The following is a 19,264-nucleotide window of genomic DNA, read 5'->3' as shown; positions in this document are numbered from 1 at the left end:
AGGTTGGCAGGAGCAGGGACTGAGCAATGGGAGCTCACCCCGTACCAGGGATTCGATAAAGACCTTAATTTTTTTATTACAAGCCTTTGCAGCTGTGCACCCACTGGCTCCCTCAGGAAGGTGCAGGGCTGCTCCCATGATTCTTTGCAACTTAACCAAACTCAGCCATATACAGTGGTGCCTCGCAAGACGAAAAGAATCCGTTCCGCGATTCTTTTCTTCGAGCGGTTTTTTCGTCTTGCGAAGCAACCCCATTGGCGGCTAAGCGGATTAGCGCTATTAGCGATTTAGCGCTATTAGCGGCTTAGCGGCTAAGCTGTTAAAAGGCTATTAACAGCTTAGCCGCTTTGAAAAGGGGGGGGGAAAGCGGGGGGGAAATGGCGAGACTCGCAAGACGTTTTCGTCTTGCGAAGCAAGCCCATAGGGAACTTCGTCTTGCGAAGCGCCTCCGCGACGGAAAACCCTTTCGTCTAGCGGGTTTTCCGTCTTGCAAGGCATTCGTCTTGCGGGGCACCACTGTATGCCCTTGGTCACACCCAAAGGTCCATTGGCTTCCTTGGCCAAAGTGTTAGGTGGCTCCCACAATCCTTTGCACTTGTGCCAGAAGCTCATTGGTTCCCTAGTCCTAAAGGCATGGCGGCTCCCATGATCCTTTGCAACCTGACTGGGTTCTAGCTAGTGCCTTGTAGTATCTTGCCCAGCTAAGAAGCCCATTGGCTAAAGTGAAGAGCCACTCCCACAATCCTTTGCTGTTATGCTTCAGCCAAGCTAGACGCCCGTTGATTTTCTTGGCCAACATCCAGGAAAACTCCCACAATCCTTTGCGTTGTCCTCGGCCTGAGATGTGTAGGCGGGATTCGTTTTAACGATTAGAGTGGATAGGCCTTTTGTGGAGGGAAAATCCCGCCTCCTGTTTTATTTTATTGGCTCAAACTCACAAGGGACGGAGGCGGGGGAATAAAATCGCGCTCACCAATTAAAATAAAGAGCACGGGCTTTAAGTCCAATGGTTTTCAGCGAGCAGGGCGACGGACACAAAAACTAGCCAATAAAATTGACGCAGAGAGACAATGCGTTCCGTTATAGGAACAAATACGCACGAGGGTGTCTTCTTTCGATATGGCCCAATCAGACTTTGCATTGCTATGATGGATACTCCAAGTACCCAATAAGACAACAGGAGCGAACTGCAGCGTTTTCTGGGGGCCAACGGTTTTCTGGAGAAGAAGGAGGGCGCTCCATGAGAGGCAATGCGGTGGGGCGGGATGCCGACTGGAGAGACGTCGTTTCCGTCCAATTAATTTGAAGGGACGTCTGATGGACGCTGCCGCCGCCCAACCGGGCTCGCCGAGCCTCTTGAAAAGCAGGCACGAAAGCGAATCAATCCGGCAGGCGGGAGACACCCGATCCAATGGCGTCGGAGGGCGGGACGCAGGTGGGTAAGGGAGCTGCTGGACCCAATGGGCGCCTGGGCGCCGCTGAATGACGGGAGGCGCGCCCAATCGAGGCGTACCTAAGGTGGGAGCGAGGGTGGGCTGCTGTAGTGCGGGCGCCATGTCGCGGCGGAGGTGGCGCGGTTCGCAGAGCGGCGAGGGCGGCGGCGGCGGCTCGGGACGCGGCGGAGAGATGGTGAAGATGGCCGGCGGAGGCGGAGGAGGCGGGTCGGGGCGCTACTATGGGGGAGGCCCTGACGGCGGCCGCGCGCCCAAGCGCCAGAAAACGGAAAACGCGGATCACGGCCCGGGAGGAGCGGCCGGCGGAGGCGGGGTGAGGAGAGCCGGGGCCGGCGGCGGGGCGGGAAGGGCCTGAGGAGGAGGAAGGCCGCGCGGCGGTACTTGGCGGGGGGGTGAGAGAAAGGGGGAGGGGGACGTGCGCGCGCAGCGTGGAAAACGAAGCGAAACGGGCCTGGTGGCGGAACCTCCATGCGCAGGAGCAGCCTACCCCTCCCGGGAACCTCGCGCCCCCACACGCCGCCTCCGCTGGACCTAGCGGAAGCTCAAGAGCGGAGCCTCCACGTGCGGGAGCAGTCTACCAGAGGCAGGCGGGCGTCGGCCTTTCCACGCGTGCGCCGGCTTTCCTAAGGGGGAAACAAGGGCCCTCATTCTACGCGAATGCAATTCTGGTTCTAAACGCAGCATAAGGGGTCTCTATAGTATAGTGTATTTTTTAGCATAGTATATTGTATAGTATAGCATAGTGTATTTTAAAATGGGGTTTCAGAGTTCTTAGGGGTTTTTATAGTATAGTATAGTGTATTTTAAAATGGGGTTTCAGAGTTCTTAGGGGTTTTTATAGTATAGTATAGTGTAGTTTAAAATGGGGTTTCAGAGTTTTTAGGAGTTTTTGAATGTTTTATGTAGCTTTTCAATTTCATTGTTCTGTATGGGACAATGACAATAAAGATACTGTATATCGTATCGTATATCGAACCCTAAAAACGCTTTGGATTTCATATTCGGTGTACTGCATGCGGACGTACAGTACGTAAACACACGCATGTACAGTGGTACCTCGGGTTACAGACGCTTCAGGTTACAGACTCCGCTAACCCAGAAATATTACCTCAGGTAAAGAAATTTGCTTTCGGGTGAGAACAGAAATATAGCGCGGCGGCAGCAGGAGGCCCCATTAGCTAAAGTAGTGCTTCAGGTTAAGAACAGACCTCCAGAATGAATTAAGTTCTTAACCCGAGGTACTACTGTACATGTTTATAAAGGCACACAAGGAGACCTGTGTAAACCTGGAGTTCAGCTGCCTCATTTTTGCAAAGGTTGGGAGGGTGCTGTTTTTCCCCCCAGGTGACAAAGATGCAACCCATAATAGTCCCTGCTGAATGCCAGGCGCATGGCAAAGGCCTCATTATTTTAGTAGGTATTTTAAGGCAGTTCTTTTGCTTTTGTAATGAATATTCATGGCTCTTACTCTCTTTATGTTGGTTGTTTTTCTAAAAATAAATAAATAATCCCCACCACATGAATACATAACTAAATCCGAAGCGGAGTACGCCCATTGAAACCTATGAAACTATGTTAATTGGGTCAATTAACTTCCTAGGGTCTACTATGAGAAGGATTAGCATTGAATGCCCCCATGATGCCTCGCTTTGTGTGCCCTTTCCTGCCCTCCAGATGTTTTGGACTGCAGGGCCAGTTGTAGTCCAAAACATCTGGAGGGCAGCAGAGTGAGAAAACGTACTGACGTAATTGAACAGGGTAGTAGGTGTGAGGTGGTACTCTTGTGCTCCACTAAGGGACTCTTTAGCAACTGCCACAGGCTTTGATGGCTGGTAGACTGGGTGACACTTTAAAATAGACATTACACCTGTGAAGTAGAGGGACTTAACTCATAACTTGCAAGCAGAGCCTGGGAGTATAGGGCAGCATAGCTCTCAAGTACCAGATACAGGGCACAGAACATGGGGTCGTTGTCACTATCTCTCCTCCGATTCTGCACCAATCGGAAATGGCAAGCTCAGTAAGATGGTGCCCTTCATTCTGATTCACAGGGTTTTTCCTTCGCCTCGTCCTTAATACAGAGGCAAAGTAGTGTGTTGCTAATAAAGTTATATTGATGATAGGAGAAAGTTTAGGGTTTTTTAAAATTAACCCCAAATTTGCTATATTTCAGCTGCCAAAAGCAAATTTCAGGAAAAGCAAACACCCCCCGCCCGCCCCCCAATACATTGTGGTGTGGAGGAAATAAAATGTAATTACGGTGGATAAATCTGAGAAGAATACCTTGCTCCACACATGCTGTGAGGTGCTAGGCAGGACAAAAGCTCTTTTTCAGATTTCTGATGGGATTAGGACAGTTCATTGCTAACACAGTGGAACCACAGGCACGAAGCAGTCACGGAACCTTGGATGAGGGTTTGTGTTGAAATAAGGACTGAACCTCTTGGCCAGACCTTTTTTGACCAGAGGGCCACATTTACTTTTAGCTCACCCTCCTGGAGCCCCATATGAGTGCTGGTTGTGGCTGCACCACACTTGGGTATAAGAGCCAGCATTGTGTAGTGGTTAAGAGCAGTGGACTCGTAATCTGGTGAACCGGGTTCGCGTCTCCGCTCCTCCACATGCAGCTGCTGGGTGACCTTGGGCTAGTCACACTTCCCTGAAGTCTCTCAGCCCCACTCACCTCACAGAGTGTTTGTTGTGGGGGAGGAAGGGAAAGGAGAATGTTAGCCACTTTGAGACTCCTTCGGGTAGTGATAAAGTGGGATATCAAATCCAAACTCCTCTTCTTCTATACTCGGCTAGCACATACAGGTAAACACACAAAGGCACACAGCCTCTTCCTCAGCTGATCTGTGCAGATTAGCCAAGGGGGATGATTATTGCTCCTTCTCCACTCATCAAGTCATGCTGTCATCAGGGTGTTGGGCTCATCCACCTCAGCACTGTCTCTACTTTTGCCTCTGCCACCAAAATTGGGATGGGGACAGAAAAAGTGCTTGGTATCAGGCCGCCAAACTAAGACAAATCCAGAGATCCTCAACTAGTGAACTCCACTGTCTGCTACTAGCAACATGGACATCTCTGGAAGAAGTTTGATTGGCTTGTGAGAGGTGAGAGGAAATAATGATGACTTGAATAGAGGGTGCTTTTCACAGTGTGCCTAGATTGAGAATAGGGAGAATTTTGTAACCATCAGTTGCAAAGTAGTCTCCCCCCCCCCAAAAAAAACAAGAGTCTCAGATGAAGGCATGAGTCTTAATTTCTCTGGGGGAAATAAATGTCTTCTACAGTTCTTGGCAGTAACCTCTTCAGCTGCCCAAGGGCAACTTTGTTATCTTTGCTCAGACTGACAAGACTGGTTTTGTTTTGTTATTTTAAAAATACAGTGGTGCCTCGCAAGACGAAATTAATCCGTTCCGCGAGTCTCTTCGTCTTGCGGTTTTTTCGTCTTGCGAAGCACGGCTATTAGCGGCTTAGCGGCTATTAACGGCTTAGCGGCTATTAACGGCTTAGCGGCTTTAAGAAAAAGGAAACAAACTCGCAAGACGTTTCGTCTTGCGAAGCAAGCCCATAGGGAAATTCGTCTTGCGGAACGACTCAAAAAACGGAAAACCCTTTCCTCTAGCGAGTTTTTCGTCTTGCGAGGCATTCGTCTTGCGGGGCACCACTGTAAAGAGTCTAGGTTTTTTCAAATTTACTTGCCATTGGGAGGGGTAGTTACTTTTCTCACAGAAAAAAAAGTGACTGTGGTGTTGGAAATGAAGCCTATATTTTGATCTAGAAATGTGTAGTATCAGGATGGAGCCTGCTTTTAATTGTTAAGTATATAAAATAAAATGCCTGAGTGTAGCAAAGGAGGGTTTGGAGAGTCAAGTTAATACAAAAAGTTTTTCCTTAATGTTTGATTACTCCGCTGAGGAGGCTCCATGTCTTTTTGCTTGTGGGGCAATTCCTAGCGAGAACTAACCTTTGTGTAAAGAGGCTATTCTTCATTTGCAGCTAGAGTGGTTTGCAGTAGAGAACTAAGTTTTTCTCTTCTTTCGCCCCTGGCAGGAGAACTATGATGATCCCCACAAACCAGCTGCTTCCCCTGTCGTCCACATCAGGGGCCTGATCGATGGTGTTGTGGAAGCTGACCTTGTAGAGGCCCTGCAGGAATTTGGCCCCATAAGGTTAGGAGTGGGCAAATTGGGCATCTGACGAGATGGAATGGAGGATGGTTGGACATTTGTGTAGTGCTGACTACTTCGGCAGTGTAAGCAGCCTGGTTCCTTTTCTTCCCCCAAGCTATGTGGTGGTGATGCCCAAAAAGAGGCAGGCTCTGGTGGAGTTTGAGGATATCTTGGGAGCCTGCAACGCTGTGAACTACGCAGCTGACAACCAGATCTACATCGCTGGGCACCCAGCCTTTGTCAACTACTCCACCAGCCAGAAGATTTCACGCCCCGGCGACTCGGATGATTCTAGGGGAGTCAACAATGTTCTTCTCTTCACCATCCTGAACCCCATCTACTCCATCACAACGGTGCGTAGTGATGCTGCGTGTACTCGGCCAGAAACACTTGAACGTAATTGGTCCATGCCTTTGTTGGGGGCCCCAGGGTTCATTTCATACACGGTGCAGATGAATAAATTATAGCTGCCAGGATAATTGCTGTCCTTGCAAGTCCATCTAGGTCCACAAAATAGTTTGCCTGGATCCTAGGGTGGATGGCAGCAGTGTGTTCCATTGTTTTTGAAGATGCTCTGTTGCCTTTTCTCTGTTGCCTGTGGCCTTGTGACTAGTAGTCAGATCTACTAGGTTAGTGTCTGACCTTTCAGATGTTGGACTCCAGGTCCCATCAGTCTTTGTCACTGTGGCCAATGATCAGGGATTAGGAGGGTTGTAGGCCAACAACATCTAAAAGGCCATATGTTCCCCAGTTTTAAAAATATGCGATTGTTTTTCATCTTACAGGATGTGCTGTACACCATCTGCAACCCATGTGGCCCAGTGCAGCGGATTGTTATCTTCCGAAAGAATGGTGTCCAGGCTATGGTGGAATATCCTTTTCCCCCCTGGTGTCTAGGAAACCTGTAGTAATTGAACCATGTTTGTCCTTGGAATAGTTCAAAATAAGTGCCTAGCAGCTTGGGCAAACAAATTGCTTTTATCTGTTGTCTCAGGCTTTTTGACAATAACATTTGCTGTGCCACTAGCCTGAAGAAAGATTATTACTGTTCTGTCTTCATTTGAGTTTCAGTGAGTAGTCTCCTACTTCAGCTCCTCAGAAGACAGTTACAGTGGTACCTCGGTTTTCGAACGCCTCCATAGTCAAACATTTTGGAACTTGGAACGCCGAAAACCCAGAAGTGCACCTTGGAAGTCGAACAGGAAACACGGCTCCTGTTTTGAGTTTTTCATTTTGAGACTTCCGCTTCCGGTTTTCTGACATTTCAAAACTTGAACAGACTTCCGGAACGGATTATGTTCGAAAACCGAGGTACCACTGTACTTCTGTTTTGTGGACTCCCTTGATCAGGGGTAGGCAACCTAAGGCCCATGGGCCACAAGCAGCCCACGGGTCATTTAACCGACCCACGAGCTGCCCCCGAACCGAGCCGCCCACTTGGCGAGTCCCTGCGTGTTGCGCTAAACCGGCGCAGAACAGCGCGGGGGCTCGCTTCCGCAGCACCAGAAATCTGAAATCGCGTCTACGCAGATGCTGGTAATCCTGTCTGCACCAAATGCAAATGCTGGAAATCGCGGGCACTCACATGCGCGTGTAATCCAGCCGACGGAGGGATCTCCGCTGGAGTGAACCGGCCCAGGAGAGGTAAACCTTGCCGACCCCTGCCAAGTCCTGTTTGAGCCTCTGGCTTTGGTCAAGGCCTGGAGCCATCTGGGAATTGGCAGAACACTGTGTCAGGCTTGTTCACACGGCCCGCACCTGGTTACCTGAGCACTATGCTTGCACACCACAGGTATCTCCACCACTAACCTGAAGGAGCAGTCTCTACAATAGAAGGCAAGAGGCAATTGCAGTTTCAGTGGGGTGGGTTTAGTTCTGAATGCATGTGATCTCAAGCTGGACATATGAGGTGGAAGGGAAGGCAATTCTAAGACACTGATGTACGTCTCAAAGGGTCCAACAACAAGAACTTCAAAGTTGAAGCGTTAAGTTTTTCCGATGGCCAAAAGGCTTCCCCAATTTCTCCAAGGCTTCCTTAACACTACAAACATTTGACTCTGTGCAGAGCGCTCAGAGAGCAAAAGCTTCTTTGAATGGGGCTGACATTTATTCTGGATGCTGTACTCTGAAGATTGAATACGCAAAGGTGAGTTTTGCTTTGAAGAATTTGATAGGGTTCTTTGTGCCCGCTGAAGGATCTTCTGTGTGATCCTTGGTGAATTGAAAGGGGCCTGTAGAAAGGGAGATGACCTTGCCACCAAACATGTGTATAAGTATTCTGTCCCTTAGTTCAGGTATGTCACTCCCTGTTCCAGGGCTTGTGGAACAGGGCTATTCTACAGTATGTTTTTTCCAGCCCTAAAGCCTCCCTTTCTAATGCTGCTCCCTCAAAATTTGCAGTAGCAAAAAGTACACCTGCCAAGTTAATGTTACTGACTCATGGGCTAAAGTTGGGTCAGTAATGGTCACTGTACCTTGTTAATGGCTCTTAGACTGAACTGGGTGAATTGCTGGCCTGCCCTAACCTGTGCACTGTATTGCACTCAACCATTAGTGCAGTCAAGCTTTTGGAAGAGGCGTAGCTAAGGGTTGGCCACATAATTTGGACATCTTGCATTACTTTTGTATGGCTGTGTGTGTTTGTTTTTTAGCCAACCCGCCTGAATGTGTTCAAGAACGACCAAGACACATGGGACTACACCAACCCCAACCTCAGTGGACAAGGTAACCTTGATAGACTGCTCTGCAGCCACACATGAACCCTTGCCTTTCCCGTTGAGTAGCACACTCCATAGATCTGATTTGTGTGATGTAATGCCATTTGCCTGCTGTCCAGCATTGTGGCTGATTTTGGAAGTCTTGCGCTAGTGCAGCTGTGCTTTGACTTCTGACGTTTTTTGTAAGGCATTATCAGGCCACCAGAGCCTTTTATTAAGGAGGCCTAATAAGACGTTTAAGATAAGCGGTTGTAAATAGTGACAAGTAGTTTTGAAGGGAAATGTGCATTCTCATTGATATGTTTAAGGTCTCCGGGACAACAATGAATTCACTTCCTCCCCCCAGTATAGGCAGGGCCATGTGACCAGGCTTCAGTCACAGCGCCAGTTTCTCTGGCTCCACCTTCCTTCCCTTCCCTTGCCTAGGATAGTCTCCAATCTACTTGTGGCAAGATTCGAGAACTGGAACACAGCATTGGGAATATGGTGGCACAGTTAAAAGGAGGTGGTTCCTGAAGTTGAACTTCAGGGCACGTGTGGAGCCTGTGTAAGGTACAGCTAACCAGGGTGAAGAACGGGCATCGCTAATACTATTTTGCAAAAGGCAACGCCAAATGGACTTTCAGGAAGCGCTTGATCCTGGAGGTATCACTTCAGGGAATGGCTGTTCTCATCTGCTTGAAAAACAAGGTGCATTGTTGAAAGCAGGAGCGTCAAAATGGCCTGTTGCCCCAACCCTGATCCAGCTGGGGGTGGTTGCATAGCGCGCCTGCCGTTCAGTGGGTTGGGTGTGGGCTCCTTCCCCCTGAGAAGTCTCAGGTGACACCTTGCTGTGCACATAGCACAGAGATGGTGAAGGAAGGGGGCTTTGCTCAGGCCGAAGGTAAAGCTGTGCATTAAGCTCACAGATATTTTTAGGGGCGAGGAATGTGGCCTTTCAGCTGGTGGTCTCAAGCGCCATTTCCTTGAAAGTGGAATTAAGGAGGATGAACAAGTTAGAACGTTAACATGCTCCAGATCAGCCCGCAATCGGCTGAAGAGCAGTGTCTTGGTTTCTGAACCGGAGGGGAGTGGCAGGTCCTATCTGACCCACCTTATTTTAGCGGCTTGTGTGATGCTGTCTTTTTGTGTGTTACACCGCAAGCAGTGTAATTCACACAACAGGCATTAAATTGGCTTAAAGATGGGGTTTGTGTGGTCTTGGACCCTTAATACTTCGGCGTTGCACTGCCTTCCTCCACGGATGTAGAGATCACCGAGTGCTGCAGGAAAGCAGTTGTGGGGGGCGGGCTGGAGGAAGCTGTTGATCAAGGGGGCTGGCCAAGGTCATTTTGGGCCCCACCCCATAGCAAAGCAAGCAATGGCATTACATGACTTGACATGAACATGACTCACTTTCTCCTCCAAGGTACATAACTAGAAGATTGTACAGATTGGCAGTGGCTAGTTGGCAGGACTGTGCAATTCAGTTAGCTGCCTCCTGGCTCTCCTGTCTTTAGGCTGGGCAAAGAGGAGGTACACTAACCTGGCCTTTCCCCAGCTCTGAACAGTGCGTTCACACATGACCCTGGGGGAACCGTATGCTACTGCAGCCGAAGTCCTGAATTGCTTGTGATCTGCCTTCTGCTACACATGCTTTAACACCACACAGTGTAGGAAAAAAAAGCCAACCTTCCACTAGCTCTGCCTGGAGAAAACACGCAGCATCTTAACAAAGTACCTGAAAAGCAGCAGATTTGAGTTCCAATTCTTTTACATCAAGAACACCACACCGTGATCCAAGAAACATCTACAAGCACAGAGTGAGACAGAGAGAGAATGAGAGAGAGAAAGACGCACCAGGCCACGACATTCTTACAAATCCAAAACAAACAAACCAAACCTTGAACCCAAGAATGTTACACAGAAACTAGGAAAACACAGACCAGATGGGTCTCAGACAAATGCACCAGCGCTCTTACCGGAGAACGGAGTAGATCCCAGAGGCCCTCCAAGACATAGGACGCTCTCCATATCAACACGGTTTGGTTTGGGAGGGCAGTTTATCACTCCTTTTCTCGCAGTCCACGGCTGCCAACATTTATCAGCGCCGAGCGGAGACAGACAAAAAAACACCAAGTACCCAGAGCCCCCAGCTCCCTAGAGACTTGGGGGTGCTTTCTGCTCCAGGGGGCACTTGGGATCCAAGGCACATTCCATTATCAGAGGAGAGACATGCACACGGGAGACCTACACAGAGCCAGAAGCACCAAACCTGTTAACAGCACATGACAAAAACATCAGGAGATGCAACACGGAAGGGACACTCATTATTACACCTTTGTTATGTCCTTTTTTTCCTTGATACCATCTGAAGACAAACAAAAACATCTCTGTGAGCCCTATTTTTACTTTAAAAAACTTTTTTTTACTTGAAATTGTATCAGTTTGGTGCCTGTTGACTTGTATTTGACTCTGAAACCATGTAACGCAGGGTCGCAGTGTATGTTTGATGGGACGCCATCTTTCAGAACTGTGCTTACACTGTTGAAGCGTCCAATGGTAAGAGAAATGCAGAATATGTATGTGACAATGGACATTGTACTGTGTACTACTGCTGTAAGTAGCCCTTTTCAATCTTTGTAATGACTATCGAAATAAACTGCAAAACACCCCTTTTTTTGTTTTGTTAGAGCAACAGTGATATTGTATGGATTGCTTAAATTCTTCTGCCTTGTATACAATCACGTGTTTTAACTTGACTGCTGTTTTTTTTTGCTTTGCTTTTGGCGTACTCTCCTCAGTCTCTCGCTTAGTCCCTTTACCTTTGCTAGGGTTGGGTGGGGATGTTAGTTTGTTTTTTAAATTATTATTCTTGTTGCCCTGAGTAGAACTGTCAAGTCCTTTGATTCCCTTCTCCTCTTCCTTCCTCCCTCCTCCCCTCGGCGAAGGTCGCCTATCTTTATAACTCGTTTCCATGTTGATAAGGTTTGGCATGCTCTCAGACACCACCGGGTGCAGAAATTGAACTTCACTTAGGCCAAAAGGCAGCTGTTTTGAGGAGAACACTGGATCCAAACGCAAACCTGTGCCGACCACGACCTCGGAGTAGGTCAGACAAGTGGCAGCGCTCTGCTTAAAAGCCATATCAGCCTAGAAAAAAATGGCTGGATTTGTAGCGTTTCAAGAGAAAGCAAAATGTCCCCTTCCAGAGCTGCTGCCCCTGCTCCCTAGCTCAAAGTTTGTGTTTGGGGGTGGGGTGGAGCTGTTTGTCTGCCTCAGGAGAAGAGTTGGGTGCACTTTGGACCCTTGAAAATGAGTAGACCTTTCGCCACCTTCTGTCTTCCAGTGGCTGGAGGCAGATCTTATTCTCAAGGTGTTGGAAATTAACTTAAGGGAGAGCCATGGGGGTGGACTTGTGACTTTCTAGCATCCAACACGTGCCCCAGAGATACAAGTGCCGGGCATTTGCTGCCTTTTCCTAATGGCCTCCTCTTTTTGGACAGGTGAGCCAGGTGGGAACCCAAACAAGCGTCAGAGGCAGCCTCCTCTCCTTGGGGACCATCCAGCTGAATATGGTAAGAAGCTGGCACATCAGCATCCAGGGGAACAAACGCTGGCGCTTCTCCAGCCTCGCCTTGAGCTCTTGATGTTTGTTCCCTCCCCAGGAGGACCTCACGGTGGCTACCACGGGCACTATCACGATGAAGGCTATGGCCCTCCACCGCCTCATTATGAAGGGAGGCGGATGGGCCCACCTGTCGGGGGCCGCCATAGGGGGCCGAGCCGCTACGGGCCTCAGTATGGACACCCCCCTCCTCCACCCCCACCCCCAGAGTATGGCCCCCATGCTGACAGCGCAGTCCTGATGGTGTATGGCTTGGATCAGTCCAAGATGAACTGTGACAGAGTGTTCAACGTCTTCTGCCTGTACGGAAACGTGGAAAAGGTAATTAAGCTGACTGTCTCCTTCTCCCAGAGCCTGCTCTGTCTTGCTCCTTTTACCCAAATTTGAGAAGCTCAGTCGGAGAACACATGTTGAGCTTGCTGGCAAAACGACAGTGCAGTTCTGCTTGCCATCGTGATGATGGATGGGCCTAGATTATCTTTCAGCAGTAGAGGTTAGCCAGCAGCAGATTACTCTTCCCCCTTGATTTGGATGCAGACCTGTGCAAATGACTTGAGGCCACTGGAAAGAGACACTCTCAGCTCTCTTTATAATAATAACAACAACAACAATAATAATAATAATAATAATAATAATAATAATAATAATAATAATAATTATTATTTATACCCCGCCCATTTGGCTGGGCCTCCCCAACCACTCTGGGCGGCTTCCATAAAAACCAAAAATACAGTAAAATATCACACGTTAAAAACTTCCCTGAACAGGGCTGCCTTAAGATGTCTTCTGAATGTCAGGTAGTTGTTTATCGCTTTGACATCTGCTGGAAGGGCGTTCCACAGGGCGGGTGCCACTACCAAGAAGGCCCTCTGCCTGGTTCCCTGTAGCTTTGCTTCTCGCAATGAGGGAACAGCCAGAAGGCCCTCAGCGCTGGACCTCAGCGTCCAGGCAGAATGATGGGGGTGGAGACGCTCCTTCAGGTATACTGGACCGAGGCCGTCTTTGTCATGATAGCAGTTGTATACGGCATTGAGATTACTTCCATGTCTCGTCTTCAGGCTCTTAAGTCAATAAGAGGGTGGCCACCTCTTTTCAGTAGCCCCATCTCCTCTTCCTCTCTCTGTTCATACCGCCCACTTGTGTGCCCCATCTTTCTGGGGCCATTCCACCAACACACCCATGGTGATGAGCAGGGCAAAGCGAGCAAAGATTGCTGCTGCTGTTCTTGTTCCTTGTTCCTCTCACTGCTCTCTGTTGAGGTCAGATGAACAGGCAGCAACAGGAAAAAGGAAGAGAAGGGACACCTGGAGGTGTTGGTTGAAGCAGATATTTAATAATGTCAACCCCTGAAACTGATGAGTGTGAAATTTGACGGCAGTAGGATTCTTTCCGGGGGCTTTCTGATACTGGGAATTTACTCTTTTGAGAAGACAATTTTCATAGGTTCTCAGTCATTGAAAGTTGAACCAGATTACTCAGAATGCCAAGAGTATCGAACCTCGTTCCTAATGCACCTGGAAAACAGGGCTGAGTTTTAAAAAGGCAAGTGGTTGCTGAGTAAGGGAAGCTCGTACTTGCAATTCAATTCAAAAATGTGCCTCCTGCAAACCAGTGGCCAAATGAAAGATGGTGGCGGGATTGGCTAAGGAATCTACAGGCAACTGAGGAAAGTTAATACTGGATACACTCTTGTGCCCAGTGTCCACACAGTAAATGCCTCCTAAAATGAGTGCAGGTTTGTGGCTGTACCTTGGGGGGTTTTGTCTCCAAAAGGGATCGATCTATGCCAACCGTTGATTGTGTTTCAACAAAGGTATGTGTTTTGTTAGGTGAAGTTCATGAAGAGCAAGCCTGGAGCTGCCATGGTGGAGATGGCTGACGGTTATGCGGTGGACCGAGCAATCACTCACCTGAACAACAACTTCATGTTTGATCAAAAGCTGAATGTATGGTGAGTGCTGCTACCGCTAATTTTCATCGGGGCTCATTCATTTTTATATATATATATAAATATACACACACACACACACACACACACACACATCATTTTCAACCGTAATTAAACATACTTTTACATCTTCCATCAGTCTTTTTGACTTCCATCAGTCCTGTCTGAAAATTTTCTAATCTAATCTCCTAGTATGCATTTCTTATTTTCCCTATTACATGTCAAACTCATAACCAATATCTCTTATCTTTTTCTACTTTGTAACACTTTGTATATTTCTCCTTACAAAACTTCTTGTAGTCCTACTAGCGTAATTTGTTGATTACAGTTGCTCTTCAAATAATTCATATACTTCTTCCAATCTTCTGTAAATCTCTGGTCCCGCAGGTTTCGAATCCTTCCTGTCATTTTATCCAATTCTGCATAGTCCATTAATTTCGTCTGCCATTCTTCTTTTGTCGGAATTTCTTCTTGTTTCCATTTCTGGGCTAACAATACTCTTGCCACTGTTGCTGCATATAAGAACAGTTTGGCATCTTGTCTATTAATGTCTTGGCCTATAATACCAAGTAAAAATGCTTCTGGTTTTTTTAAGAATGTATATTTCAACATCTTTTTCATCTCATTATATATCATTTCGCAGAAGTTCTTTTCTTTCTTACATTTCCACCACGTGATAAAATGTTCCTTTTTCTTTACATTTCTAACATTTATTATTTGTCTTATACATTTTAGCTAATTTCACTGGTGTAATATACCATCTAAACATCATTTTCATCAAATTCTCTCCTCAGGGCTCATTCTGCTTCGTTCTCTGCCCTTGAAGGCTGCTCCTTGCCCTTAATGTTTGCCCGCTCTTAAGCTGTGCGTTTCCTTCCGACAGTGTTTCCAAGCAACAGGCCATCATGCCTGGCCAGTCTTATGGCCTGGAAGACGGTTCATGCAGCTACAAGGATTTCAGTGGCTCTCGGAACAACAGGTTTTCAACCCCAGAGCAAGCAGCCAAGAACAGGATCCAGCACCCCAGTAACGTGCTTCATTTCTTCAATGCTCCTCTGGAGGTGACAGAAGATAACTTCTACGAGGTAATGCCTCAGGCCCATCTTGGAGTCAGGTAACATAGAAAAGGGAGTTCGGCAGTTGGTCTGGCCAAGGGAGAGTCTTGAGAGGTGTGCAGAGGCCTGCTGCCCAGATGGATCACAGGCCTCGCCCGGTATTTGGCTCCCTAGGCGGATTGCCACATCATAGGTGTGGGAAGGAAGGGACGATGTGGCAGTGCTAAAACATTCTGTGAAAATAGGACTACAAGTTATTTGTCATGTCCCCAGCACCTTGCATTGTAGATAAGTAACTGTTCATGGTGCAAAAGCATTTTTCTTCTCTGGGATTTGGAAACGGAACATGACTTAACATGCATGTTATAAAAAACTCTGCCATCAGCTTCATAACTTAACACTTGCATTGTATTTTTATCCTGTCAGATCTGTGATGAACTGGGGGTGAAGAGACCAGCTTCAGTCAAGGTGTTTTCGGGGAAAAGTAAGTACATGCTGCAGTTATCAAGCCTCGAAATGCTGCTACTCAGCAAGCAGGAATAGGGGCTGGAGGGTGCAACTCAGCTGGCTAGTTAAAACACCGGGCTCCACATCAGCTTGTCCATTTTACCTTATACTGGTGTTCAGAACAGTGTTTGTTGAGGCAGCAAAACTAAGGCTGGCTGCAACATGCTTTCACTTGGGCCAGGGAAGAGCCTTGAAGATTTAAATGGTGTATGGGTGGGGAAACAGCATTGTTCCCCTTTCTTAGCCAACCAGCCAGTCCTGTGCACATTCTCCATGGCGGCCCAACTATGTCTTCACTGTTAACATCTTCATAGGTGAAAGGAGCTCCTCTGGCTTGCTGGAATGGGAAACCAAGGGTGATGCCCTGGAGACTCTGGCATTCCTCAACCATTACCAGATGAAAAACCCAAGTAAGCTCTGTGGGGTGTGCATGTTGTGGGCTGGAGGCCTTTTCCCCCCGCCTTACTCATTTTTTCTGGTCTCATTTTATGTAGAACACTTTCCTCAATGGGTAATGGGTGAGCTGCTTTTTTCCTAAAACTTCCTGCTGGCAGGAAGTGGAGTAGGTGCCAATAGGTTTCTGACACTTTTGGAATTGTTAAGGCAGCATCATCTATATGCTCCCCCCATGTTGCTGGCCTGCAACTTCATCCTTTACCATTGGCCACACTGGCTGGGGCTGATGGGAGTTACTGTGATGTTTGAAGGGCCACAGTTTCTGCACACCCGATCTAGGGCCTACTAGAAGCTCTGCTATTGGGCTGCTGCTGCCACTACCACGAACATAAACTATGTTGAAAAGGGCAGGGGGCAGGGCAGGTTCCTGCATGGGCTCACTGCCAACTGGGCCTAAACTTTGAGGTTCAGCCTGTATTGTAATGGGCTCATTTTTCTGACCCCCCTTTTCAATACTCTTGATACCATTGCTTTTGCCAATGTAAGTAGGCAAGCAGGTCCCATCAGATTGGTCCAAATCAGAGATCGCCAAACTTTAAAAACTTGTCCCATGAGCACACTCGCAAACTGGAGGAACTGTCATGGGGCATCCCAGCAGTGACACCCACTCCCTGGAAATTGCCCCATATCCATTGTATGGTAAAGGTAAAGGGAGCCCTGACCATTAGGTCCAGTTGTGGCTGACTCTGGGGTTGCGGCGCTCATCTCGCTTTATTGGCCGAGGGAGCCGGCGTACAGCTTCCGGGTCATTTGGCCAGCATGACTAAGCCGCTTCTGGCGAACCAGAGCAGCGCACGGAAACGCCGTTTACCTTCCTGCCGGAGCGGTACCTATTTATCTACTTGCACTTTGACGTGCTTTTGAACTGCTAGGTTGGCAGGAGCTGGGACCGAGCAACGGGAACTCACCCCGTCACGGGGAATTCGAACCGCCGACCTTCTGATCGGCAAGTCCTAGGCTCTGTGGTTTAACCCACAGCGCCACCCGTGTCCTTGTCTCGATTGTAGTTACCCCTAAAAAATGTTTTCTTCTGTAGCCAGTGAAGAAGTTTTTTCCAAGCTTAGTTGAAAGTGGGGGAATTTTCCCATATTGCAATTAGATGTTGTTTTTTAAAAAGGCTTCCAGTGGCTACAATAGAATTCTTCAGTCTAGCCTGTTGGCTGTGGGGGCCTAGACTCTGCATATGCACCTATGGGCATGACACATACTCTAAGTAGGTTGGAGTGTGTGGAGACAACAAATCTGGAAACTTATGGAAACCCTCTTTTCACTGGTTCATCCCTCTGAATACATACATCCCTTGTGTTGCCACAAAAACAAACAAATCTCAGAGGACCCTGATGCATGTCTCCTCTTCTGCCTAGATGGGCCGTATCCGTACACACTGAAACTGTGCTTCTCGACTGCTCAGCATGCCTCGTAAATTTCGTTTGGCTCCTGCCAAGGAAGACTTCCTCCGTTACTCTTTTTGTGTGTGTGGGTTTTTTCAAAGTGCCCTGCATTCCTTTTTTTAAAAAAAGAAAGAAAAAGCTTAAGTAGAGGCTGCCTGCAGCTATGTCAGCTGGGAAGAAGAAGAAGCCCTGTGGAGTTCGGGCGACATTTTAAAACTATTGTACATGTGACTTGTTCCCCCCACCCCCCCAGTCTTACAATGTGCTGCCTGTGCAACTTGGCACACCTTAATAAAGCTGTTTGGAAAATACCTCTGGTGGTTGTCTATATTGGTGGTGTAGTGGGGCTCTTGAAAAAGTTTGCTTGAACTTTGCCAGGGATTTTTCAAGTACAGCGGAGGGATGTACATGGTTAGTATTGATGTGGGGCCTTGGTGTGTGGTTTTGTCCCCTTAACCTTTGATTTCATGGAAGGAGGCATAATGGAATTGTCAAGACTGACTGCTCAGAAATCAAAAACACTAACTAGAATAATTTACTTATTTCTGGATTTATAATCTGCACTTTCATGAAAAATAATAGCAATGTGGAATGCAGCATTTAAAAATAAAATCAACAGAAACATACAAAAAATAAATACTGCTTGGATTAATAAATAAAATACTGGTAAACAAGTACGAAATACTTACTTGTCTAAACATAAACCTTTTCAAAATAGGTCTGGCAAAAAACACTCTTCTCTCTTCAATCTTTTACCAGTAGGGAGTTCCACAGGACACACTTAATTCAAACGTGGACTCAGAATCTTCAATTTCTTCTTGTATATTCTGTTTTTGAGAATTTGATGTCTTAAGCAAAGACTACAGGAATTAAAAGTGCAATGGTAATGTGTGTTATCTGCTTGACTCCATATGGTGCTCTCCCAGAGGGCTCAACTGTTCTCTAGTCAAGGGCCAACCTTATTTACTTGGAAGTAGATTTCTCTTATGAGAGAGTGCATTTGACAGCATTGCAGCCTAAATGTACAGTGTCTGCTTTAAAAATTCAGTGGCTTCCAGTCATGAATGAAATGCCAAAAACTGCCATGGATGCTAAGAGGTGACCTCCACCTGCCTGCAATTAGCTTGTGTACCAGTTAAGTTTTCATACTCGCTCCAAAGTTGGAAAAACAGGTAATGTGGTGGTGTGACTGTGGTTCCTGATCTTACCTACCATAATAATAATTTAAGAACAGAAGCAACGCTTCAGTTTTCGTAATTGTGAAGAACCAATGTCTATCCAGCCTTGAGTTTAGTAATAATTGGCATAAATTTAACACACCCCTCCCAAAGCTTTTCCCCCAACCTCCGTTGCAGAGGCTTCTAACAGGGACGTTGAGCGAGAGATTCCTTCATTGCAGAGGAATGGCCATCTACTCACAGTTAAAAACTAGCAGTGATCTACCCCATTTTGGGTGGTTCAGGTCTACCTTGTTGAGAGGGAGAAGGAAGGCCAGTTTTTTTGGGGGGGGGGCAAAGTTGTTGAGCTTTGGGGAGAGCTGGTGATTTACTACAGACGTCCAGTGATCTACCGGTAGACCACGATCTACCTCAGGCATAGGCAAACTCGGCCCTCCAGCTGTTTTGGGATTAAAACCCCTATCATCCCAGACCACTGGTTCTCGTTAGCTAGGGATGATGGGAGTTGTAGTCCCAAAACATCTGGAGGGCCGAGTTTGCCTATGCCTGATCTCCCTTTTGGACGTGCCTGGACTAGATGATCTCCAGGGATCAACTGCTGAACTCCCTTTTCTGTGTTGTATTGAATATTATTTTGGTCACAGACCAGTTCCAGCCCACATACAATATCAAGGAAGTCATAAAACACGATAGAGATACATTTGAATTTGCAATTAGGTATAACAGGGACAAAACAGATATAGTTAAAAAATATATAAATTAAAACTTAGTTTTTC

At 47.3% G+C, this 19,264-nt stretch overlaps 1 protein-coding gene and 1 long non-coding RNA gene across 4 annotated transcripts; one reads left to right on the top strand and one right to left on the bottom strand.

Moving 5' to 3' along the window:
- The first annotated feature begins 1,327 nt into the window (after nt 1-1,327).
- On the top strand, nt 1,328-17,621 carry HNRNPL (heterogeneous nuclear ribonucleoprotein L). 3 transcript variants are annotated; one of them, XM_053401846.1, is made up of 13 exons: nt 1,544-1,767; nt 5,511-5,629; nt 5,745-5,982; nt 6,415-6,502; nt 7,681-7,775; nt 8,281-8,353; nt 11,832-11,903; nt 11,994-12,274; nt 13,783-13,904; nt 14,785-14,986; nt 15,383-15,440; nt 15,778-15,873; nt 17,284-17,621. In XM_053401846.1, the coding sequence occupies exons 1-13, from the start codon at nt 1,555-1,557 to the stop codon at nt 17,340-17,342; spliced, it is 1,716 nt and encodes a 571-aa protein (XP_053257821.1). In that variant the 5' UTR covers nt 1,544-1,554; the 3' UTR covers nt 17,343-17,621. The 3 variants fall into 3 exon arrangements, with proteins under 3 accessions (XP_053257822.1, XP_053257820.1, XP_053257821.1); XM_053401847.1 differs by lacking the exon at nt 1,544-1,767 and adding an exon at nt 1,328-1,435 and having other exon boundaries at nt 11,832-12,274; XM_053401845.1 differs by having other exon boundaries at nt 1,539-1,767; nt 11,832-12,274.
- Nucleotides 4,838-5,127, bottom strand: LOC128420278 (uncharacterized). Its single transcript, XR_008332008.1, has 2 exons — nt 4,964-5,127; nt 4,838-4,919 (listed from the first exon to the last, which is right to left on the bottom strand). It is a non-coding gene; the product is annotated as an uncharacterized LOC128420278 (long non-coding RNA).
- Nucleotides 17,622-19,264: the final 1,643 nt, after the last annotated feature.

Source organism: Podarcis raffonei, chromosome 8 (genome assembly GCF_027172205.1).
Source record: "Podarcis raffonei isolate rPodRaf1 chromosome 8, rPodRaf1.pri, whole genome shotgun sequence".
In the NCBI taxonomy this organism is placed as follows: domain Eukaryota; kingdom Metazoa; phylum Chordata; class Lepidosauria; order Squamata; family Lacertidae; genus Podarcis; species Podarcis raffonei.
The sequence above is the reverse complement of the archived record's forward strand: the minus strand, read 5'-3'. Positions and strand labels throughout refer to the sequence as shown.